This window comes from Falco naumanni, chromosome 1, assembly GCF_017639655.2.
Source record: "Falco naumanni isolate bFalNau1 chromosome 1, bFalNau1.pat, whole genome shotgun sequence".
Taxonomy (NCBI): Eukaryota; Metazoa; Chordata; class Aves; order Falconiformes; family Falconidae; genus Falco; species Falco naumanni.
In genome coordinates, this window is record NC_054054.1 from 5,631,021 (window position 1) to 5,656,509 (window position 25,489).

The following is a 25,489-nucleotide window of genomic DNA, read 5'->3' on the forward strand; positions in this document are numbered from 1 at the left end:
TCAGATTGAACATGGGGAGAGAACAAGTTCTTGTGTCTGAAATCTACCTTGCAAAGGAAGCCAGCGCCACAGCCCTGAGCCAAGACTCTGCTGCTCAGCACGGGTGCAAGGGGAGAACGGCGCTGCTGCAGCCTGAACGAGCATAGAGAGAGAGGTCGGGTGCAGTTTCTTACAGTTTGTGGCTTGAAAACATGTGTTTGAGTGTCCTGAAAGTATGGGAAGATTGTGGAGAATCTGCTCTGAATGGCTGCAGTTTCTTCTGAACCCATATTTACAAAGCAGGGGAGGGGTTCCCTGTTGGTGCCTCCATGTCTTTGAATAGACGTAAGAGGCTTGATTTGGAGCTGAATTTCTGTGGTGCCAAACTGGAGTATCTGGAATCATATCAGTAGGGTTTCTTGGATTTGCACTGCTTTTACTGCATTGAAAATGTGCTGTGTTACTGACAGGTTTAGACTTTTATAGACGGAGGCCTGGGCGAAGCTTGGCTCCCAATGAGCACTGCAGTAATTTGTGCCAACTGGCCAATTTAACTGTTTGAAATATCAGGGGGGAAAAAAGTACGGAGATACTGGTTCTGCAGCTGCAGAGTATCTGCCTGCAGATGTTTCTGCCAAGAGAAGTGATTGAAACTTGGTTTCTTGAGATATTTTAATCCTATCTGAACAAAACCACATAAAAACATGCTCTGGTATTGTCTGCATGGGCCAAGGAGCATATTGTTCCTCACAGTTGTGTTTACACGGTCTCATTGCTGCAACGAAACAAGTCTCCTCAAGTCTTCTTTCTCCATAGCTCCCCTTGAATTAGCTATATTAATCAAACTCTGTCAGTGGCAAGACTGTGAGGTACAGCGGTTGGGACACTGATGTTACTCTTATTAAAAAGATAAGAAAATTTTGGTGCGTCCATCATTGTGCATGTTTGGAATTACAAGCCTGGCTTTTTGCGGCGTTTTTCTCCTTACGCATCCACAAGCGGTTTCTTTAGATGGCGGAGAGGCAGTAACCCTACCACCTATCCCCGTTCCCCGCAGCCCCTTCTCCGTGCGTGACCGCGGCTGCTGCCTGGTGCGGGAGGGCAGCCCACGGTGCAGGAGGGACCAGGCCAGGTGAGCTTAGGAGGAGGTGAGAGGACACAGCAGCTTCTTCCCTGAGCTTATACAGGCGAGATAAGGCAGCTGGATAACCGCTGGTGCTACACTCTTGGTACCATATCCCCAAAGGCAGAGGCACAGCTACCTCCAGCCCGGAGCAGCCCAAACCCCGATGGTCTGGCAGCGAGATTCTGAATGCTGTGGCTGTGTGAAGGCTTGATATGCTTTTGCATCAACTCAGGAAAGTTTTGCTTTCTTGAAGCACTTCTAGTGCTGCCTTATACTTAGTTATTTAGGTAATGCTGATACCTGTTTAAGTCACCACTGTTAGTGGAAATGTCTGATTTGCTGTGAAACTTGCAGAAGCAGGGTATATCGTTCAAGCAAGTGATGCCAGTGGTTTCTATTGATTCAAGGCATTCTTTTCCCAGGTTTCATTTTATAAGGAAAGATGAATTTGTTATTTTTCTGCATACTGGAACTGTAGGGTAAACTGTGTTTTGCTGTAATAACTAAGAGACTGATCTGTAGTGATAGCTGAACGTGTTAGTTCCTATTGGTAGGCAGCAAACAGAGCAATTCCAGAAGATACAACGAATTACACTGAAAAGTTTCCCTCTGTTGACGAGATGAACTGAAAACAGGTAAAAATCAGTGGTTGAAGGAAAAGGATTAACTAATGGTAGTAGACCTGGAGGATAAGCAAAGCAAGCAGATGAATCTTACGCAAGCAGGGGCATTTGGCTGCTTGGCAGTGGAGGACAGATTCATTCTTATTTTTCAGATGGTTAACTCTCCGTATCGCTTCATCTTGGTTTGGACTCAGATAATACAAACTGTCTCCCTGTTGAAGCTGGTTTACTGTTTGTCAGCGTATCAAACCACGTGTTTGTTCTGTGCCTTTGATTAGTATTTCTGGTTAATGCTTGAGTTAAACGTTCCCGCTGTGCTCACTGCCACCTGATAGTGCACATTCTTCCTGAACACCTGCTGTCAAACCTATCATGTCTTTTTTTGTCACCTTGCACAATGCTCCGGGTCTTCAGCAAGACTGACATGATGGAAGGGTTGTACAGCCTGATTTTTAGAACTCTGTATGGAAGGTGAAGCCTTTGCGTAAGGACTGACCATAGAAGACTGCAACATGTTGTAGGAGCTAGTCTCCAATAATATCTAATAAAATTCTGTTTGTGAATGCAGTTTTTGAAGCAGTGGATATACTGTAGGTAGAAGAAGCAAACTGCTCCACCCTGAGAGGAATTGTAGCTGTTGTGTAACGACAACTGAGAGTAATCTGCACAGATCTTGGGAGAAGTACAAGGGTGGTGACCAGCAAACAAGTCATCAAAGAGGGGAACTGGTTAGAGGTGTTGGCATGTGCTGATGGTGGTGACAGATGCTGGCACAGAAGGAAGAAGGTGGGGAGGAGGAGCAGCGTGGGGAAAGGGGCTCTTGGCAAGAAAAAAGCAGTATCGCTTGACTCAGGAGCCTGTAATTACAAGACTCCAGGCTTGTGACACAGCAAATAAGTGTGTCGCCTGAAACGGAGGAATTTGAGGTTGCCTCCTGAAGCAGCTCATGCCAGATGGAGGGGGAATTAAAACCTTGTGGAACAATAAAATTTAGCTCTCCACTGGACTGTGGTTTTTAAGTCCTTAATTGTGATACTGTAATGTGTCTTTTGCCCTCAGCACCTTCTAATTTTGGTAATTAATCCATGGTTGCAAAAAGCCTCCCGTAGCCTGTCTAGCAAACAGGATAAAAGGGCTTCCTGTACTTGAAACTTTCGAAGATCCTAAAATGCCAAACGCTTCCTAGTCTGTTGTGTTGGGAGCGTGACCTGCTCTGGCACAGAGTGCGAACGAAAATACCAGGCACCGAGGTGAGCCTCGAAAGCGTAGGAGAAGCACCTTCATGGGAGCTGACTTCACTCCTGCAAGAGATAAATGTGATGGTATGAGAAGGCCCTTTCATCGCTGTTAACAAATTCACTTCCTCAGCCTATCTTTAACCTTAATACTTTCCACACTTGTAACACATCTGTCCTGACATGTGGGCAAAAACACTGAAAGGTTCTCACAAACAGTTATTGCTTGCACAGACTACATGAAGAATATGACTGACTTTAAAGTGTTTTAGATACGATCAAATACTGTAATGATGAAAGTAAAAAAAATTGCATTACCAAGTGACGTTACAAGATATAGAGTACCGCTTGTATTCCGGAGTCTGTGTAAGTAGGGACCGCAATCAGGGTTCGTAAATAGCAATTGTTAATTTAAGTTGGAAGGATTTAGTTATGAAGGAAACAGGTTGTTCTGTTATTTCTAATCCTCTCATTTTCATCTGTAGTCTAATCCCAATGGACTCCAAAGCAGGATTAAACTTTTATTTGCCTTTTTTAGGTTCTGCATGAAAATAAATGTATTTACCTGAAAGGAAATATCTTAAATTTAGTATAAAAATCTGTCCCTACTTGTGGAGATTGATTGCAGCAGAGAGCATGCAGTAACATTTATTGTCCAGATGAGTTTTGTTACTTGCTGAACCAACTCGCTTTTTCCTGCACACCTCAGAATGCCATTTACTGGGCAGCTTACATTTTGCTATGCAAGTTGTTTTGCTGATGAAAATACTGTCAGTTTGCTACATCTTTTTTTTGTAGTAGTTATATTTATTTTTTCTATTGTCAGGTTACTCTCTGTTTATGATGATGTTTTGTTATAAAATACGATTAAGAATGATTTCGATGTATTGGTGGGCATGGCTGTAGAAGTATGTCGGTAGGAAGGCTATTTTTTCTACCCCACAGAAAGCTCATCAGCTGCGTATGCTGCTGTCAGTTGCGATTCTACATTGTTGGACAATGCAGTCCTTGAAATGACCAGGTATTCTTTGTAAAAGCTAACTAAAGATGGATGCTTTAAAAAAAAAAAAAAAGGGAAAAGAGGAGGAAAACTGGCAAAGCCCTAAGGTTAATTCTACTCCATTCTTAACAGGAACCACAAATATTTTACTGGCTTTACCTGTTTAAGTTTTCTTTCCTGAAGTAATTATCTTCATAATTACACACAAAATACACATTTTTGAACCAGCTACCTTTTCCAATGATATATTTTGAAATAATACTCAATTTTAATTACCAAAGAATTAAGCATTTCTTTTTGAAAGAGAAGCAGTTTCTTCTTAATTAAAATGTGGTTTTGCTGTTGATGATACTACATATTATGTGATGACTGTCCCACTTTCCTAGTGCTCTCCTGAAGAGTATTGTATCTGTGTACCACTAGTAACCTTTCAATGCATATGCACTTAGACCCCTTTCATAACTGTTGTGGTAACAACAAAAAAAATTACATAAACTTGCAAAAGAATTGCTTAATGGTATGAAGTATTCTGGTTTCTACCAAAACCCCAATTACTTAAATTTGTGCCCTTCCTGGCCTACATAAATTATGCAACCCTCACATCTCAACATCAGTGAATTATGTAGCTCTGCACACACATCAATTAATTTTGGCCCCATCAACTTCCCACCTTCTGTGTGCTCCTAGCCTCAAATCAGTTTTGCATCTCCCAGCCGCAAGCGGTTAATTTTGTTACTCCCAGCAGCTCATATCTGCCTGAACCTGCAGCCCTGCTTCAACTCTTCACCCTCCCCCACCTGCCTGTCCTCCTGCAGAGCCAAGCCACCGCCTTCTGCTCAATTCCTCCTCCTCAAGCTCAGCAGCCAGGATCAATCCCAGGCGGCTTCACCTTCCACCTTGCCAATAGTGGGGCAGTGCAGGATCCCAATGCACCCTGTGGGCAGCGGGGCTGGTCCAGAGGTGACCTGGGTGTCCTTATCTCTCTCCTCATGATTTTCAAAGTGCATATTGCAAGACTGAAGCTCCATCTTCTGGAACAGCCTGTGAAAGTCGTGGCACGCTTGGAGCATCCGCCTCCAAACCCCTTCCTGTGGGGAAGCCTGCATCACACAACACCCCACTGAGAAGACAAATTGCCTCTGAGTCTGTACGAAAAGCAGCGTGGAGGAAAAAGGTGGTTTCAGCATCCATCAAACTCAGCACTGCTGCCAGCAGCAGAAGTCAGCGTGACCTGGGCCTTGGTGTTAAAGCGGACACCGCTGTTGCAGGTGTCCACATCAAATGCCACAGTAGGCTTCTCTAAGCAACCAAGAAAGAGCTCATTTTCCTCCGGAGGAAACTTCAGTGTGCAAAAATGTCAAGAAGGATATCATGTTCCCTTATTGCTGACCTCTATGTGCAGCTCAGCTCCGAGTCCTGAATTATTTTGGCCCGAAATGAAAAGTATCTCCATGAGAAGTATGCAGAAACCAAAAGCCAGAGAGGGCAACGTGATGTCCTGCAAACAAGAACGGCCTTGACTTGTCATTGCTGTGCAATTGCTTTCAGACCAGCGGGCAGCAGAGCAGCTCTGAAGCCCACCTACAGCCCCTCACTGGGGATTTACCCTCCAGTAATGCAGGATGGGTCAAGGCAGGCCCCTTCCTCACCCTCTCCCTCTGCTTTTAGTTCCTCAGGACCGTAGAGGGAAGGAGGCCGGCAGCTTGCCAAAGGGACAAAGGGTGGTGACAGCAGTGAGGAGCAGTCAGGCTGTGCCCAGGGTCTCCCAGGGTCACCACGTTTCCCATCTGGCTGGACTGTCAGGAGGGCTGGTGGAGCCCAGCTCTCACTTTAACCTGCTTTTCTCTCCAGAGAAAAGGATTTGGAGGGGGATTTGACTCTTCTCTCAAGTGAGGTTACGGAATTATTTCTCTCCTCTCCTTTTTGTCTATGTCTATTTAAGCAGCAAGCGCTGCAGAGACTGACTGACTTGTGCTTTTTTTTGTACGGTTCCCAGCACATCTGGCCATCTTGGATAAGGTCCCTAGGCCTGACTGTAGCAAAAAGAAATGATAGTGTGTTTAAAGCTTGGGCCTCCAACTACGACTATATATAAAACACAAAGCATTTGAGACAAACTGGAGGAAATACAATTTTTAGTAACTGAGCAAAAAAAAAAAAAATACATTCACTCTTTTACATCTGCAGTTGTGCTTTGTGAGTGTGATGCTCAGTCGTGTTCGAAGACTTTTATCTCAGAACTGAAAGCCAATGCAACGCAATGGAGTGCTTGTTCCCAGCTGATTGGCATCAAGCATTTTTCCCGTCCCACTTGCACAACAGCCGTGGTCATTCATCAGCACGAGCTAAGCTGGCTCTAGAAAATGTTCTAATTATCAAGGTGTCCTGGTTAAACCTGCCTTGATTTAAAAGAGGCATACCACTGTACTCATGTGAACATCTCTTGTTTCTTCTAAATAATAGAATTAGCTATGGGCATTTCCTTAAGAGCATGCAGAACACAATTGCAGTATAATTCCTCTCCCTCCAAGCCTAGTCTTGAAACATGCAAATTTCTCTTTCAAGTGTGTTGGCAAAAAATGGCAACATCCTTATACACACATGATTTAGAGACTGAATTACACACTGGTTGAATTATCATCAGTGAGTGGAGTTCTTTGGTGAATCTATTAAGAGTATTGTGAAAAGTACCATGGTCTACTGAGGAAATACCAGTGGATGGCTTGCTTCTAGCTCTTAGTTTTTGGGATGCTGCATTAACCACTGCCAGGGACAGGGTACCGGGCTGGGTATGGACCTTTAGTCTTTGAAGTGCAGCGTTGTTATAGCCTTACATAGCCTGATGCAACACTGCAGTGCTGTGCACTTTCTGCTGAGTGTTTTCTTATTCTGTTTTAAAAATAACAAGACATCTCTTAACATTCAGGATACATTTTTCCACTCTGAAGCACCACAACAGTCTTTTTAAAGAAACTCTAGGAAGGGTGTTAACTTGATCAATGCTGTGCAGGAAGGAAAGCTCTTTCCTACTATTTTTTCAGCATGACTTTCACTGACATGATCAGGCTGGGAAAAGACTTATTGGCTGACAGCCCAGGACAGCCATGCAATATCTCTAGTCATCTGGAACTCAAACTGCTCTGCCCAAGGGAGAACCATAGCATAGAAACAATTTAGGTTACATGCTGGTTCTTATAAACTGTGTTCAGTTTTTAAGAAATAGTTTAAATACTATTTATCTGCATTCACTCTGTACAGGGTTTTGGTTCTTTTTCAAATGTCAAGTAAGAAAGGCTGGGAGGGTTTTTAATTTTTTTATTGTAGATGGTTTTCAAAAATCTTGGAGATTTTTGCAAATATAGGGAAATGAGCTTCCTCTCTTCTCATAAATTTAAGAACTTGGCTTCTCCTATGTGTCAGATACAATTGTTTTATATATAGTTAATGTTTACTTTTTGACCCCATCCGGAAAGCATAGAGTCACAGAAGTGCTGGTTGGGGGGGGGCTTCCAGAGGCCCTGCGGTCCCCCTCCAGCACAAGGCAGGACTATCACCAGCACCAGATCAGGGAGGACTTGGATTTATCTCGTCGAGCTGCAAAATCCCCAAGGACAGAGCTTCCCCAGGCTCCCTGACGACCTGCGCTTCTCTTCTGAGAATCTCTTCTAGAGATTTTTTTCCACTCCCGTCCGCTCTGAACTGTCCACGCTGCCCTTTTGTTGTCCCCTCGCATGTTGTCTGTTGCTGCTGCCCAGAGTTTGCTGTCATCCTCCCAGCTCCCCAGTGTATATATAATCTGAGTAACCCTGGGAAACCAAAGTGCAAGGGCCAATATCCGTGTATGAAACTGCAAAGCTGGGGCCTTAGCTTGTAACTGTATTCATGTATTGCATTTTCAATTGTCTTGTGGCACAAGAGAAGCAAAACCCAAGATTTTTTCCAACAGTTCAAAGCTAACGCTAAAATGTATTAACTATAGTGCTTTTGCGGGTCTGTGTTTTTTCCTCTCTCTCTTTGAAGCTGAGCATCACTGGCCTCTGTCTGTTGTTACCTTATTTTGCATTTAAAACTGTCCAAGTAATCTGCTCTTTGTAAGTGTGTGTGGCTCTAATAATTTGGGATAAAGCAACATGAATCCAGAATGTAAGCTTCACTTCAAAAAACTTTTGTTCTCCACTTGTCTTGATTGAAGATCTGAACATGGGATGTGTCCATTGTCACTTGTCCTTCTGCCAAGTCCTAACATTCCAGCACACCTTGCAACAAGCCTAAAATTATTATTTTAGGAAAATGACTGTGGTTCCTTTATGATTCCTTTTTTCCATAAACTGGTATTTCACAAGCTGAGTAGCCTTACTGTTTTTTCAGTGACTGATCCATTCTGACGTAGGAGAATAACACCTCTTTCACATAGCTTGATTGTTCCTTTGCAGAATCTTGCTTTTGCTGAAATTGTTGGGTATTTGGTGGCACTGTTGCTTTTCATTGAGTTGTGGATTTTACTTTCTTGATGTGATGCGTCATGTGTTATAACTTTTCCTGTGATGCTTTCATTGCAGGCCTTGCTGAGACCGGGACGAATAGACAGAATTATCTACGTGCCATTGCCAGACGCAGCCACTCGTGGGGAGATTTTCAAACTTCATTTTCAGTCCATGCCAGTCAGTGATGAAGTCTGCTTAGCAGAGCTTATTGAGCACACACAGAAGTACTCAGGAGCAGAGGTAAAACTTCCTGAATTGTAATGGCCACAGAGTCAGTGCACAAAACCGTGTTTTTAAAATTGAAATCAAGTATCACCCGGATATCATCCCTCAAGTCTTCTCAAAGTGGTGGTGGGAATTACAAAAGGGAACGTTTGAGATTTCTGTGTTTCTGCACAGAAAACATGATACAGTCTGGGGCATTTTTCTTTCAAGATGTCCATCCGAGGAATATTGCCAGAGCAAGGTTCTTTACCAGCATGAGCCTTAGTGCAATCATGGGTGGCCTCATGAAGGGTGCACTGCCAGGAGGAGTGGAGAGAGATGGGGGCAAGTGTCCCCAGACTGTTCAGACAGTTCACCTGGGTCTCCCCACATCCATGAGGATCTTTTGCATTTAGGGTTGTGACTCAGAGCCTCAGATGGAGGGAGGAGAGACAGAGTTATGAGACAGTGTAGGGGAATTGCAAGGGAGTCACTGGTCACTTTGAAGCTTGTATTTTCATATTCCGTATAATCGAGACCCCACAGCAGCACTGATTGTTATAGCTCCTTGCTATTAGTTAGTCAGCTTCTGACAGTGGACATCAGACAGTTATTTCCTGTCCTTCATAGAAGGAAGAACTTTCTCAGATGCTGCTGCCTGGCAGTTATAATGTGCATTGCTATGCTAGTGGTCAACACTTTGCTCCCTGAATATTATTCATGTCAGTGTGTTGTGAAAGGATATTTCATTCTTTCCTCATTTTGATTAATTGAAAGTAATTGTATGACTTCAAAAATTCAGAGTTATTAAAGTTGCCAATTCAAGCTCTTAAAAGATATGAAATACCAAAATTAAAATTTCCACCTCACCATAGCCTGTCCTAGTGTATGCATTATCGCACCATCTTTAATTAAATAGTCACCTTCTAGTTTTTCCATAGCAGAGTGGAAAACGTGATGTGCCTGCCTTGGCTCCCCCATCTTCCTTTGTGCTGTTTACAAAGGCAGGGAGGGAAGTAAGCTAAAGTTTTGTCTTGGTCCAAAAGCGAGGGTGACTGTGGAGTGTGTATTCCTATATTGCTGAAGGCCCTTCTCAGCTGGCGGGTCATTGGATGTGCTCTCAGGCAGGACTTTTGCTCATTTAGCTATCACGTAAGTGCTGGTGTGTTGTAAAACGCTGCATTGCCTACTAGTAACCTCGGGCTGGTGAGGGCACTGCTGTGAGTGCTCCATGTCCGGGGGATGGGGTCAGACCTTGCCATCCGCAGCAGCGGTGGCTGGGCTAACCTCCAGGCTCATTCCACGATGCTGTGTCATGACGGACACCAAAGTCAAACCCGCAGTAAGTTTCCTCCTCTAGGGCACAGGACAAACTGTGCTCTGGGAACGAATGAATGAAAGCTGCATAGTGAGCAAAGCTGTTTTGTGTAGCACATCTTTTTGCCACGGAATGTGGGATCTCATAATGAGAAAAAGGCAATAATAAGAAGGATTGCAGGCTTATATGTTGGTCTGGAAAACTATCGCAGCTCGGCTGTCTCCACGCTTTGGAGTAGCAACTTGAAACTGTACTATGTTTTTACCTGGTTGTCAGTGCTATGACTTTTGCTGCCATGAGAAAATATATCTGCCTCTGGCTGAGTTACAAGCCTCCAAAAACATAAATATAAACATATCCTCTGTTGTGTATGGAAACTCTCTTCTTACCAGGCAACAACTATAATGCTTGTATTACAGAAATTCCAAGCATATGGGGATTTCCTTTGGATCTGGATCAGCTGAGGCTCTAGTGGTGAATTCCTGTGCCTAGTTGATAATGAGTCACAAATGTCTTGGTGCTGGCTTTGTACAGAACCAAAAATAAGTTAATGGGTCACTGAGTGCAGCTACAGATTAGTTGCAGAGGGAAAAAAGCCTGCCTGTTTCTAATACAGCATTTCTCATTAATTTTGTTCTTTGCATCATTCAAAGAATTATAATAACGGGGATGTAAAGAGTAAATACAGAAAAAGCCTCAGTCAGTGTTCCTTGGAAGAATATATAAAAAGTCTTGACAGTTGGCACGCACAGTGGCCAGTTTCATTAAAGCCTTTTCTTCCTAGTGTCTCCAGCTTCCCAGCTTTACAAATAGTTTCCGCTGTTGAATGGCAAGTTCCCATTTCAATGTTCTATCCTTTGTTTAGAAAAAGAAATGGAAAATGCTTGGTTTTGTGACTAGAAGATGTTGTATGAATAGTATGAGTTGTGTGTAAAGATGCGTTGAATCATCCCGACATGAGCTGAATAAACAGCAAGTAGAGTGGATAGTTCAGTGTGCAGCTGGCTTCCAGCCTGGCCTTTTTTCAGATCAGATAGTTTTGTATTTTTGCCTGTCATCCCTTATGACCAGTAATCTTTATTCACCTGCTGGATGTATGTTTCTGTTAACGAGTACCTTTAAAGATATATCAAGATAGTGAAACAGGCTGATTTCCTCCCACTGTTTCATGTGAGGGAATATGGAAGATAGTTTATGAGGGTGAATTACAATTTCCTTCTCTCACGTGTAAGTGAAGTGTAATGTATAAAAAAAAGTGCATTAAAGGAGCAATGTCTGTATAATTACCTTTTATTATGCAAATAGTGTAGGTCAAACAAAGCCTCAGCTTTCTAGAAATACTTGGGTTTGAGTTTGAGTTTGATTTTCATTTTCAGGCCCTTGTGAAGTAGTGCTCTGCAGCAGTGCTTGAGGCTCTTCGTCAGGGATACTTCAGTATCTCTAAATCAGAAAAGTAAGAAAATGGTGGTTTAGAAGTTTCTAAATAGCAAGGTTTGGCCTCAGAGCTGATGACACCAAGGATCATTCCCTCCTCCCTCTAAGGCAACTTCTTCGGCTGCATCTCTGCCCTGAAGACATCTGCCTTTTCCCAGGACCCCCTCAAAGTCTTTTTAGCTGAGTGGTGTGAGCGAGCTGTGCGCAGGGTCGGTCTGGTTGCTGCAGGGACAGCTCTGCAGTAACCATATGTCTCTTTGGGCCTTGCACGCAGGCTGACAGGTTTCACCGGTGTGGCGGAAGAGCAGTCAGAACTGCTCTGGTCTTTGTCCCCAGCTTTTTTTTTCTGGCAAATTTCTACTGAAGGCCATGGCCAGGCAGCTGACACCTGGCGTGGTTCGGCAGGAGGCTGTGCTGTGCTGTGCTGCAAAGCTGGCCTCGCCGGCACCTCCAGGTGCTGTAGCATTAGTGAGGAGCACTGGTAGGCACTGAGAAGTCTCTAGTCCTTAAAAGTAATAAAAATAGTTAACAGAACAAGTGTCATGCTGCACTGAAACTTTTATAAAGATGTATTCTAGTGTTCCTGCATTTTATTTTGGGCAAAATGGCAGGAGAACCAACTTTTATAAAACCAGTGATTTTTTTTTCCCCATGGTTTTATGTAATTAGGATGTCTTCACTCAAAGATTGTTCAGTTTAATCATAGCTTTTTCCTAGAGCATTTTCAGTGTTATACTTCATGCTGAGAAGTTATATCCTTTATTGGATGTGGAGAGAAACGTAGTGACAAAGGTTGAGGAAAAGGCTGAGCTACTTAATGCCTTCTTTGCCTCAGTCTTTAATAGTAAGACCAGTTGATCTCCAGGTACCCAGCAGCCTGGGCCAGAAGCCAGGGACGGGTACAGAACGAAGCCTCCATAATCCAAGGGGAAATGGTTAGCGACCTGCTACACCACTTAGACATGCACAGGTCTATGGGGCCAGAGGGGATCTGCTGGAGGGTACTGAGGGAGCTGTGGAAGTGCCCACAGACCCCCTTTCCACCGTTTAGCAGCAGTCCTGGCTAACGGGGGAGGCGCCCGCTGGTGGGAAGTTAGCAAATGTGACACCCATCCTCAAGAAGGGCAGGAAAGAGGATCCAGGGTCCTACAGGCCTGTCAGCGTGACATCAGTGCCAGGGAAGGTTACGGAGCAGATCATCCTGAGTGACATCGTGTGGCACATGGCACATGACAACAGGGGGATCGGGCCCAGCCGGCATTGGGTTATGAAAGGCAGGTCCTACTTGACACCCTCAGTCAGCTTGCAGACACCACCACGCTGGGGATCGGCTGGAGGGCAGGAAGGCTCTGCAGAGGGGTCCGGACAGGCCGGACCCATGGGCCAAGGCCGACTGCATGAGCTCCAGCAAGGAGAAGTGCCGGGTCCTGCCCTTGGGTCACAACAACCCCCCACAACACTACGGGCTTGGGGCAGAGCGGCTGGAAAGCTGCCTGGTGGGAAAGGGCCTGGGGGTGCTGGTCAGCAGCCGGCCGGGCGTGAGCCAGCGGTGTGCCCAGGTGGCCAAGGCGGCCGGCAGCATCCCGGCTTGCATCTGAAATAGCGTGGCCAGCAGGAGCAGGGCAGGGCCCGTGCCCCCGTGCCCGGCGCTGGCGAGGCCGCCCCTGGAACCCTGTGGTGGGGTTTGGGCCCCTCGCTGCAGGAGGGACATGGAGGGGCTGGAGCGTGGCCAGGGCCGGGCAGGGGCTGGGGCAGGGGCTGGGGCACAGGGCTGGTGAGGGGCGGCTGAGGGACCTGGGGGGGCTCAGCCTGGAGAGGAGGGGGCTCGGGGGGGACCCGATCGCTCCCTGCAGCTGCCTGACAGGGGCTGTGGGCAGGGGGGGTCGGTCTCTTCCCCCAGATAACAAGTGACGGGACAAAGGGAAACGGCCTCAAGTTGCGCCAGGGGAGGTTTAGGTTGGGTGTCAGGAAAAGCTGCTTCACTGAAAGGGTGGTCAAGCACTGGACCAGGCTGCCCAGGGAGGTGGTGGAACCACCATCCCTGGAGGTGTTTAAAAGACGTGCACATGTGGCACTTAGGGACATGGTGTAGGGGTGGGCTTGACAGCAGTGAGTTAATAGTTGGACTCAATCTTAAGGGTCTTTTCCAACCTGAACGATTCTATGATTCTATCTGTGTGATTTCTCACTGTGCTTGCTATAAAGTATGATTAATTTAAGATCCAACCACAGAAGTATTTAAAAGCAGTGTTTGAAACTGCAAACAGCATGAGTTCTTTGGATCTCATTTGCTTGCTTTCACGATGCAGCTACAGCCAGCTTGCTTTAGGAAAGATGGCCTTCCACAAATCCAGGTGCTCTGCTTCTTTAGTTTGGGGTTCAGATTAGGTTTTTCATAATTACTGACTGCTCGCTGTTGTAACAGAAAACACCAATAGTCTCAGTGCACTTTCTAGTGCAAGTAAGAACAAAATCGTGTGGACAGTATCTGATAGTAAATTGCTTGTGTTGTAATTTTTAAGTTATACATTGTCTCAAACAGAAAGGAAGAAAGGTTGTAGCTGAACTATGACTTGACCTAGAGGAAGGATGCGTCACCTTTGCATTTATAAAGACATGTCTTTGTTAGACCTGTGAAGTGGAAGGAGTGTGTCTGTCTTCATATCCTTGGAGTCTGCTCTGTGAAAACGGACATGCAAGTGAAGAAGACAGTGTTTCTCCACTGTAGAAATATTTTGTGCCAGAAAGTAGGTGATAAAAAGGAAGAACCTAGTAGAGTGAGAGAGCTTCTCTTATTGCCTGAGCCCCAGTCAGATTACGCTTTTGTTACAGTTTAGAAGGCAGTAGCACAGAGAGAGAGGTTTTAGACAGAAACTGAAACCAAGTGTTGAGTTGTTTTGAGTTTGAAGTTGGTTAGAAGTAATAAAAAATTAAACATTCAGGATATGATGACAATATTCTTAAGGCAAGTGTGCTTATAAAAGTAAGCTAATGGGAATGACTGCTTTTAAATTGGAAAGCAGGTCATGGCGAAAGTGAAGACTGGCATTGTTTCTATAGTATTCTCAGTTTCCATGTTTACAGGACACAATAGTAAAGCGGGAATCTGGGAACCTGTAAATCTTTCACTGGTTCTTAGCTGAAGTAAATAGTTAATGTAAAAAATATCTTTCTCACTTTGCAATAACTCTCAATGGGAACACAGAGAATGAAGGGAAAAAAAAACAAGCCAATGAAGGTTTGCTCTGGCTCAAATGACAGTGTATTTGATGCCAAAAAGTATCTTTGCAGCAGCACACTAGCTCAAATCAGCTAAAGTCTTTGACTCTTAAAATACGTATTCCAAAACATGCATGTTCCTGTTTACCAGATAGTGACGTATTTAAACTATATACTTTAATAATAAAACACCCCAAACAACCAAAACCTCCTCATTTTCCCCTCTTATAGAGGAAGTTACCAGCTACAGAAGAAGTGAGGATGCATTCCATTGTAGGTGCACAGGAGGGTAAACAGTTTTTTAAGAGGTTGGGAAAAATTTGGCTTTTCACTGGTGAGCATCTACAGTAACGTTGGGAGAGGGCTTAGATATAGAGGAAAAAAGGACAACTGACAAATTAGGATGTACTGTCTTCTTTACACCTAGTTTTCCATGAAGGAAAATACCTTCCAAAGTTACAGGAAAAGACTTTCTGCTTAACATTTTTAAAAGGCAATGGATCCAATCCTGTATAATAGTCTAAAATGAGACACGGGCTTTTGGGAGTTGAAGGTATCAAAAAAAGAGTGAAGTTTCTGTATGGGGAAAAAAACAAACCAACCCAGCAGACACTTCAAATCATGTCCTGGCTGAAGCTCATGGATTTGATTTTTAAATGTGACCACGTTTGTTCTTTTTGTGCTTAGTTATGTTAGAGGCAGAGTATGTTTAATTCTCACTGAATTCAACAGGTGTTGGAAGACGCTCAGCGCATCATGCCTTGGGACTTGGCCCTCAGATTTTGAACTTCTAAGATACCACACAAAAAAAAAAAAACCCAAACCAAAACAAAAAAAACCAAAAAAAACCAAGCATGTGTCTCATCAGAAATATGTGATTTGAAAATACACTTTGGTAGTTAAAGCATCTGTGGCTGAATTACTCTGGCCTGACTCTGCTGGGTGGCCTTTTCTTCTGAAGGAGTTCTGCTTAGCTTCACGCCAGGATACGGGATTACAGTGAAATGCAGTTTTCAAAGTGAGGAACGCCATCGAATTGAAATGCAGCAAGATTAGGGCCTCAGATGAACCTCTGAAGTTTCCCTTGGAATGATGCATAGGATCCATTAATTTATATCACTCATTGAAAAGTGAACATTTTTGTGTGGGTGGGTGAGGAAAAGAGACTCAGCCTTCATCCAGTATGGGTAATATGGGATCACCACCTTCCTACACACGTTTATCAGTGCTAAGGATGTGTTTGGCACAGGTGGCTGGAAGGTGAGGAAATACCTGGCATCCAGAATGTTTTCCGAAAGTCAATGTTTGGGATAAACGGGATGAATCACCGGAAAGGAAATAACTAACTACAGAGGACTTCCCATGGGATTTTGCTTACTGCTGGTCTCACAAGAACCTCGTACGTGCAGAATGTGCTTGGGCAGATCGGGTACAAGGGCAGCGCGAGTGTCTGGGTAATCACTCACTGACATGGTGATGCTGAACTGAAAGAGTGTGGCATTGCACTGCCTCTGCCCAATCTCCTTTTTCTACTCAGTTTAGAAAGATCCAGTTCCTCTCGTGCATTTTTCAGAAATGGGGTGGTGGCCTTGTTGCCTAAGCAGGCTGATTTTCATCATGTCTTGTCTCAGCTGAGACCTGATAAAGTACTGTATGCATTTACCCTATGAGTATATAAAATATGGCAGGCAATTAGCATGTTTATGCAAAAAAAAAAAAATCTTTGGTATACAGGAGAGTGTTTCCACTGAAATCTATGCATGGCTAGCTTATCTGGGAAAGAACATTTTATCCTTCAGTGAGATAATGATTTGCTAATAGTTTAATCAAGCAGAGGAGATATAATGCATCTGGCTGAGGGGACATCAGGGTCTCCAAAAAGGTCAGACCCATTAACAGCTCAGGAGGATACAGTTGAAACTGCTTCCTAAGTAACTCAAAGAACAGTGATCCTCAGAGGAACTTGGGGAAAATGCCAGAGGGAATTTGAATGAGCCCCCAAGGGAGCACCGAACAGCACTGAGTTATGAAATTTAGCCTGCTGCTCAAGTTTGAGATTTTCTTCCTGCACACAGCCCAAAGAGCTGAACATTTGGATTCTTTAAATGCAGAAACAGTTAGGGTGCTGGAATCCTACTGCTAATTTCAGTGTTGTGTTTTTTTCTTCCTTTCTATGTCTTCATTAGCTATTTTAATGGTATTGTCTGCCCAGGTTCTGTAAATGAGCTCATGTGTTTGTTTTTGCCCTTCCTGTGCCTTTGAGGGGTTGTTTCTCGTTGCATGCCTGGTAGGAGAAAGAACCTGTGACAGGAGCATCACTTGTGCTAGGGGTAAGCAATCCTCTGCCGACAGGGCTGCTGGCTTCTGATGGGCTTGTATAAAACAGCTCTAGTTCCACCAAACCAGCTGAGGCGTGGGAGATGCCCGTGTTTACCGGCAGCACTGACTGTGCTGTTTGCCTCCCTCCCCTGCCCTTGCCTTCCCTTTTCCACACCACCTTGCATGTGGCGGAGTTACCAGGAGCTCTGCTTTGTCGAGGGTGGCAGAGGGGAGTGTGTTGCCAACACAGCAGGGGACTGTTGAGCTGTCACCGAAACACAGGCTTGTGAAAGAGGGACCTAGACTGATACTCCGTCAGCCAGCTTCACTTGCCTTCTGCTCTTGCCTGTGGCTTTGCTGCTTTGTTGTCCTGGTTTTGGCTGTAATTCCCAGCAATGGAAAAACATGTTGCTCTTTAAAAGCAGATGGGAATTCATTCCTGAAGGAAAAAATATGTCTTTTTAGGCTACTGCTATTGTTTTCTTTTAGTTTTATTTTTTGCCTGTGAGTTATTTCTAGCAACTTTTAATTTAATTCATTCTTTTTTTTTTTTTTTTTTTTTAAGTGAGACAGCAGGGATTATTCTCCAATGTCTTAAAGCACACACTTTCAGTATACAAATGATCACAAACGGAGATCTGTAATGCTCAAAGTAAAACCTGCATTTGCAGTGATCAGAAAGGAATTTAAATGTTGTTTTTTCTGCCTTTTGAAGTATTTTCATTTACATAATGCAAATGCCTATATCAGTTCAGAGTGGCACAATTTGCTTTTATGTTAAAAAAAAAAAAGGAAAAGAAAAAAAATTAAGCACTTACTCCTCACACTGACCTATTTTTCTGATTTAAACCTGTAGTGCTGGCACTTGATCTTATAAGTTATGGCGTGTCACAGGGTATGCAATTAGAAGTGAGCTTGCGGCTTTGAGTTTGACTCAACTCTAGTCCTAAAGACAAGGCATACAAATTAGAGAAAGCCACCAAAAAGTCATTACACTTCATAAAGAATTAATTCCCAGTCCATGACTTTTATACACTAACTTCAACGTATACAAGTTGCTGTAAATACTGCATATTTCTTAGGTACATTAGCAAAAGTTAAGTCCAAAGGCTTTTTTTGTTTCACTTTCTGCGAGACTGCTGATTTGTATCCACTTCTTTCATGAACAGGAAAAGAAGTAAATATTCGTACACATCCGTTGGCATTTCTCATGCAATTAAGATTAGCATGTGTCTGACTGGCTTAAGTGCCTGTTATGATTACTTTTAATAGTATATGACGTCTGACTCTCAAACCTCAGTGTTCAATTTACCTTTTCGTGTATATACATTTTCCGCTTGCATATGCTGAGAATTTCAAGAGTTTCACATGGAGGTAGCACTGAGGCATAATCTCAGGCATCAGCTTGGCCAGGAGAGCTGCAGAGGGCTGCCCACTTCTGCAGTAAAATTTATTTTCCATCCTTAACAGAACCAGTCCTCCAAAAATAAGGGTAGCACTTGGACAATGATATCCAAAATAGTTCTGATTTTTATCTTAATTGGCACTAGGAATATTTAAATGTAGTACCTGAAGGCTAACTCAAATAGGATGTTTATACCAGATGAAACCATACAGAGGAACACCTTGTGCTGACCTACTTGTATTTCTGGTACTGTGCCAGTTAAATTGCTGTCAAGGTGGAAGAAATGTTAATGAATGGCAGAGGAATAATAGAGCGCAGGTATAAAAGCTTATTAATCTCCCCGAGCATTGTTGCTGTGAATGAAGAGCGTGTATTTTAATGACAACACTAACTGTTTACACTTCACTGAACTGCAAAGATTGGAGAGGGGTGTGTGTATGAATTAAAGTATTTGAACATCTATTGGTATCTTTGTGTATATATAAAATAGGATGTTTGCCTTTTGCAGTCGTCAGTGAAGTAATTGTTTCTGTTATGAAAATTTGGAACCTGATAATGAATAACAAAAGAACATCTAATAAAATCAGTAAGTGTGCCGTTAGACTGTGAATATCTTAGACAATATATTAAATTTCAAACTTAAAAGCTGTCATTATTAAACCTACGTTTGTATAGAACATGCACCAACTATTCTGCTTCCATTGTGTTCTGCTATAATAGAAATAATATTTCATTTGTGTAAAGTAAATGTTGAGTTTATTTTAGGTGGAATGATCCTCATTGATACAGTATTTGGAGAGGGTTTTTTGCGGGTTTTTTTCCTTTACATTTTAATTGTGATATGCCTTAATACTTTCCATCCCTAAAAATGTGCATGAGCCACAAGCTTACGCACTTGTCGCTATCCCATGAAGTTATTTGAGTTTGAAAATGCACTCTGCTGTATTCCTTTCAAAGAGGTTTTGGTTATATATAATTTTATTTGTCTAAGTGAGATTTTTTGGGGGAAAGAATAGTTGAAATACCAGCTTTTGTTCTCCCTTCTTTTTTTATCCACAAACTTTAGCAATAAAGTTGTTGGAGTTGAAGGCTTTTTGGTGAGATTAAGCTGCTCAGCAGTAATTCTGAAAAGGTTTGAGAAGTTGCTAGTAATTAAGGTAGTCACTGATGCCGAATGTGCGAACAGGGAAGCTTTCAAGTATTTGCAGCCAAACCTGTGTTGTCAAACAGGGAAATTTTCATTCTTGCCATGTAACTTCTGTTTTCACAGCGTGCCTGAACGCTGGCTGCTCATGAGAAGGAGAGCTGCAATCCCATTGAAGAAGGCACTTTAAGGGGAGCTATCTGTAACTGGCTTTGTTTTGTACTTGAATCCTAACAAAGATTTTGTATTGGCACAATACTTTGGTCTTAGCATTCAAATCGTTGCCTGGAGTAGAAGCTGTCAAGTAACATTTCTCAGCACGACTGAAAAGCTGTGCACGCATTACTGCAGCTCAGATTTTTGTACATCAGGAACTGGAAGTTGTTATTTCCAAGTTATCTTTTATGGTTTCCCTTAAATATATATAGAAATACAAAAAGCTTTAGATTGCCTTTGGCAAAAGGATTAAATGGTTATTGGCAGATGGAAACAGTACAATAACAACCCAAATTATTAGCAATGTTAGCAGCAATTCCGTGGACTGTTTTGCTTTTTAATTAAACTTTTCAAACTTTCACCTATTCTCAGCTTAACCATCTTATTTCCTGTCTTTAAGTAATGAAAATGTCAAGGGTAGTCGGGTAGTAAAAAAACCCCTTTCAGGTCTTGGTCTCCTGTAATATGTCCATGGCATTGCGTGTGTAGAAGCGAGCCATCAGATCTGGGTTGACCACTTGCAGTGGAAGCAAAAGCCAAGATGACTGTAATTGCTAATTGGTCTTGACATCCCCATTGTCAGCGGAGGGGAACCAAGAGCATTTTGCCCGGTTTAAAAGAGCTGCTTTGGATTTTGTTTGTTTGATGAGTTATTTTTTATTTAGGGAAGCAGGGGGGGTGCGTTATGATTTCAGAGTGATTGGCATTTTACAGAGATTGGCTTTGTGGTGTTTGATACTTCATTTCTGAGCAAACAAAGCAAATTTGTGGTAAAATACTATACTATTCTACTTAACATTGCACAGTGAAACGCACCATTGGAGGAAAAGGAGGGGGAGAGCAACAATCTGTCTTCTGTTTTCTCTTGTATATTTTGGTCTTACTGTGCTTTTTACTGGGATAAACCAACTTTGTCTTTTTCCGGAACTGTGCCCATTTGATGAGAAACTGATGAAGAAGGAGGGGGAGGTGGGGAGAATGTACCCGCCTCATAAGTTAGACTCAGTGGGCATCTGCCGTGGGATTTTTCCAAGTATTTGTGAATCTGTGTCAGGAAAAAAATTTTCCGCTCGATCTCTCTTTGGCAGCCACTTCCCTTTGCACGGCGTGGTTTTTGTCATTCAGCTAAGAATGAAGAACCGAAGAGAAGAAGCCAGGAGGACACGTTGTTGGGGATTCTTCTCATGACAGGCAATGATAAGGGGCTTGGGTGTTCAGCGCTGCCACGCCGCCCCAAGCAAGCAAAAAAAGCCCAACCCCGAAGCCAAAAGCCACATGCCACTTGCATTTCTGGTTACCTCTGCAAGCTGCAGTAGTGGCTGTGTACTTAGGGAGGGGTGGTCGGGGGAGCTCCCTTGCCAGGGAGGGGTACAGCGTGGCTGTAGGGACGCGGGCTCATTGTAGACTCCTGTAATCAGACGTGTTACCGTTTTATGGGATGTTGCCATTCTGTGGTCATTTTTGTGTATTTACAAGTCGTATAAACCGGAGGGAGAAACAAACCGCGCTCCTTTGTTAGCGAAACAAAATTTGCAGGCAAGAAAATGTGTTCAGTAATTTAGTATAAACAAGAGAGAACAAAACTTCTCTTGATTTTGACTTTTCTAGTTTAAGGCCTGAGGACTTCCAAAGAAGAGTTGGCAGTCTTGTTTTAATTCAAACATTAAGCGCTCATCATAATAAGATGTCAGTTTTCTTCAGAAGTGGAATACAGTTGAAATGTTAAAAGCTGAAAATTTACTCTTTTAATTTCTAACATTTGTTGTTACTAACTTTGCAAAAGTATTTGTGAATTCAGTGAAGTAAACTCAAGGAAGAAAAACCTGGGTTTTTTGTTAATTTTAAGAGTTTTTTGCATGTGATTATATCTATTTTTAGTAAGTCTGTGTATATATATGTATCTATACACACATATATATATGAAGACCTTCCTTTTCTTGTTTATGATTTCCTGCAAGCGTATATAGAAAACAAGTTCTATAAACTTGTCCATCCAGAAAGTATTCTATTCTTTCCTTCTCTCTTCTTGTATATTGTTTTTGCACTTGCGTGCTGAAAAAAAAAAATCTTTTGAAACTCATTGGTTTATTAAAAATAATCTACATTCTGTCTTCATTAGCCCTTGTTTATTAATAACAATTATCTATGGAAGAGCAGGAAAAAGGGAAGAAAAAAGCATGAAATTCATTTGTCTATTATCAGTGCTTGAAAGTCGGAGGAAGAAAGTGAACTTGAGAATTTAGACAGTATCTTACCCTAGGCTAATTGTTTACCATTAAAAAGAGAGCTTGCATGCAGGAGGGAGTGTTATGTTTTGGACTTACTTCCTTGTAACTCATAAATCTTGGCTGTATAAATGTTCAGTCATTAATTAAGACTTCCAAATTAATCTGTTTCCTGACTGGACTTGGCTGTTTTTGCATAAAGCACTGCGGCTGCCCTGCTTCCCAGTTTAGGAGTGCTTTCAAATGTGTGATATGGAAGTATGATGTTTATTGTGGAGAGTTAATGAAGAGCATGTATGGAGCGGGCAGGAGGCATTTTGTTACTAACGTGCAGGAAATAGGGCGGTGGTGTCACAGTGTTTTTGCGTACTTTAATTACTTCCCTTACTTCAAACAATGGCAAAAATGGCTATTTTATATTGATAAATGTCAGTCCTGAGCAGAAGTATTTTTCTTTCATTGTTCTTAGATAGCATTCTGTCTTTGCAGTTCAGCCGGTTTACTGAGGATGATGTATAAATACAGCCAAAAAGTATCTGTCATGTGATTGAAAAATATCAACTTTTGTTAGAGACTTTTAAAAAATTAATTAGTAATATTATCACTCAGGTAGTATTATCACTGCATTCAGTTGACCTGCTTATCTAGTAACAGGGTGTTCATTTGGGTTTTGTGTCCTACTTCTGTTACCCTTTATTTACAAATGGGTGTAAATATATTTGTGTGTCCTTTCTTACTTATGAAGCCACACAGGAGCTTTTACCATATATTTAATTATTTCTCTAGTATTTAGGATTTTCATAAATTCATAGCTGGGTGATATGTACAATATACGTTGTACTATAAAAGTTCAAGTTACCTTTAGCACTTAGTTATGCACGGTGTTGAAAGCGAGTATACTAGCTCTCCCTCTGAAGTGAACATCCCCTAGCTCATACAATGGATTTGGTGTTAAAGATGAAGCAGCAAAAGCTGCAAATGAATCATCCAGCCAGGCATGGTATTTTAAAACCAGGTAGTCCTGGAGATGTACTGGATTTTGTAGTTAATTAAACCAAAAATGTTTTCATTATCTGGGTTCCAGTTGACTATATGTGTATTGCAGCAGTCGGCTTCCTTCAATTCTGCATGTGCAATGAATTGCATAAATTACTTATAAAGTTTCTGTTCTGAGCTCTCTAATTTGTGTGTGAAACCTACAGAAGTAGGAATTAATCATGAACATGAACAAAAAAGATCTCTCGTTAGCTCTTTAAAGACTTAGCGTTCGATCTATGAAAGTGTGTTACTGTTCACGTTTTCTTTGTCGTGAGAGTGTAAGGATACCACAGTGCTAATCAATGTGTCCTTTACCAAGGAACTGAAAAATAGTCTGCAGTGTGTGCTTATGAGTCTGAATCAACTGTTATCTACCATGAACATATTTTTCATTACTTTCATATATGTGTTGCACTAAGGAAGATATTTGTTTCTTAACAGCTAATTAGAAATTGGTCGGACAGCTTCAAAGTCTGAGAGAGTCTGAAATCTGAATGTAAACTTTCAGCTGAATTTCATCGCTTTTATCACTTCAACCAAACCCAGACTATTAATACTTTCTCGTTTCTAGCCTAGTCAAAGTTTAGACTGTTACCCTACAGCATTTCAAAGATTTTCATGTGTGTAAAAAATTCCCTGCAACAAATGGAATTATTTAATGTACTTAAACACGTCTCAGCTTGCTAAATCCAAGGATTATTTCTTTAATTCCTAAAAATTAAAATGTCTTCTACTTTAATATATATTATTAATTAGCAGAAATATCAGAAGATGTATGGGTTTTCTTTATTTTTTAATTTTCAAGGTATGATGTATTTTTTCAGCCATATTCTATTACTGTCACTTACAAGCCTGTAATTTCCTAACAGTTCATTTCTGGCAAACTGACTGATGCATGAACTACCTAATGCTGGTTTGTGCGATTAGATTTTGATATAGCAAAGTGATTTTTCCATGACCTAGAAAACCCCTTGTATTTTAATGGCATCAAAAAGAAGGCATGTTCTCGGTTTCAGTTTCTCCCAAGCTAAGCCACTGTAAACATTGCCATGTCTTTCAGTATTGATTTTTACATGTGTCTAGTATGAGACATGGCTGTATGTGTTTATGAGGAACGGTGGCCATATGAATCCTTTTAATCTGCATTTTGAAATTAAGTATAGCTCAGCGTGGCCTCAATGCTACCGTAGGCATGGTAAGGAACAGCCTGACTTTTAAAAACAAGCCTGGCACTCTTATCTTTTTGAAGCAGCAAACTATTTTATTATTTTTTTAACTTGCCCCCATGAGATGATTGCTGTGCAATAAGTTCTTTCAAAAATAGCTCCATCTGTAGAAATCGGCTACTAAGATGCAGCATCAAAGGTGTACCAGCAACGAGTGACCCACTGAGTCAGGCAGGCGATGGAAATCCAGCTGAGCCTATTGTGCTTGGTAAAAGTACTATGTGGAACACGATAGGAAGGCTTGCTAAATTATAAAACATAGCATTAAGAAACTGTGGTAATAAATCTCTCTTCTGCCAGTCTACATTTCATTGGAAACAGTCCTGGACTTGCTGGGAGATAGGTTGGACTGTCTTACTGGTTTCTTCTTTCCTGCGAATTTGATAAATCATTTGACACATCGTATTTGGTAACAAGTAAACCCAACAATTTGAAATCTGTTGTTACATAAGACATGGAAGGCATTCAGGGTTGCATTTGGTAGTATCTATGTGCCACCTAGGTAACAGCACAAATGATAATTTGCCTTATTTCTTGCCATATACCAAGTAGGACTGGTTTTGCAGTGTGCAGATGCAGAATCAGGAACTACATTTGAAATACCTCTGGGGCGTTATTACAAACAGCCATGCATTTGTTTCAGTAACCTGGCTCCTGTGGGGTGTTACCAGTAAGTTGCATCAAGCCACTATAGAATGGCTGGTGCTGGTTTTGCTGCCATTCCAATACCATACCATTGAAAGAAGGACAGGGAAAACACAGCAAGGAAGCTTAGAATGTTTCGAAATTACACACACACACACACAAAAAAAAAAAAATACAGCAGAAGTAGTTCAGTCTATTAAAAAAAAAAAGCGCTTCAAACAGCTGGCTTGACAAGTGTAAATAAACAGGGTAAGTTAACATAGGTGGCAAGAGCCATGGCCAGTGACAGCTCCCTGGACCACAGAAGCTGCTCTACTGATCCTACAGTCCCGGGGCTCCGAAGGCTTTTCCTAAAGAACCAGTGCAGAGACCCATGCAGCATCCTCTTGCGATCATTGCTCGTGCTGTGGTTTCTCAAGGTGAACAAAACAACATTACTGGTGTTAAAATGATAAACCTAGTCCAGTCCTAGCCCAGTCAGGATCCGCATAGAACAGGTTGTTCCCTGCAAGTTGGAACAACACTGATAACGTTTGGCAAGAATAGCAAACACACATTAATATTTGCATTATGATAACAGAGAGAGTCTATTTTGAGGTTTCTATTTGATACTAATAATTCATTCTTGGTTTTGAGATGATTCCTGAAA

The 25,489-nt window shown here is 42.2% G+C and overlaps 1 protein-coding gene across 2 annotated transcripts in view; it reads left to right on the forward strand.

Annotated features, from left to right (window-relative positions):
* SPATA5 (spermatogenesis associated 5) overlaps positions 1 to 19,741 on the forward strand; it is a 175,975-nt gene extending 156,234 nt beyond the window's left edge. The window contains exons 15-16 of one of the 2 annotated variants that reach the window (XM_040610959.1): positions 8,523 to 8,687; positions 19,617 to 19,741. In XM_040610959.1, coding sequence (XP_040466893.1) covers positions 8,523 to 8,687; positions 19,617 to 19,625 — 174 coding nt within the window. In that variant the 3' untranslated portion in view covers positions 19,626 to 19,741. Of the gene's footprint in view, positions 1 to 8,522; positions 8,688 to 19,616 lie in introns of those variants that run through there. The other variant, XM_040611128.1, reaches the window with a different exon arrangement.
* The last annotated feature ends 5,748 nt before the right edge of the window (positions 19,742 to 25,489 follow it).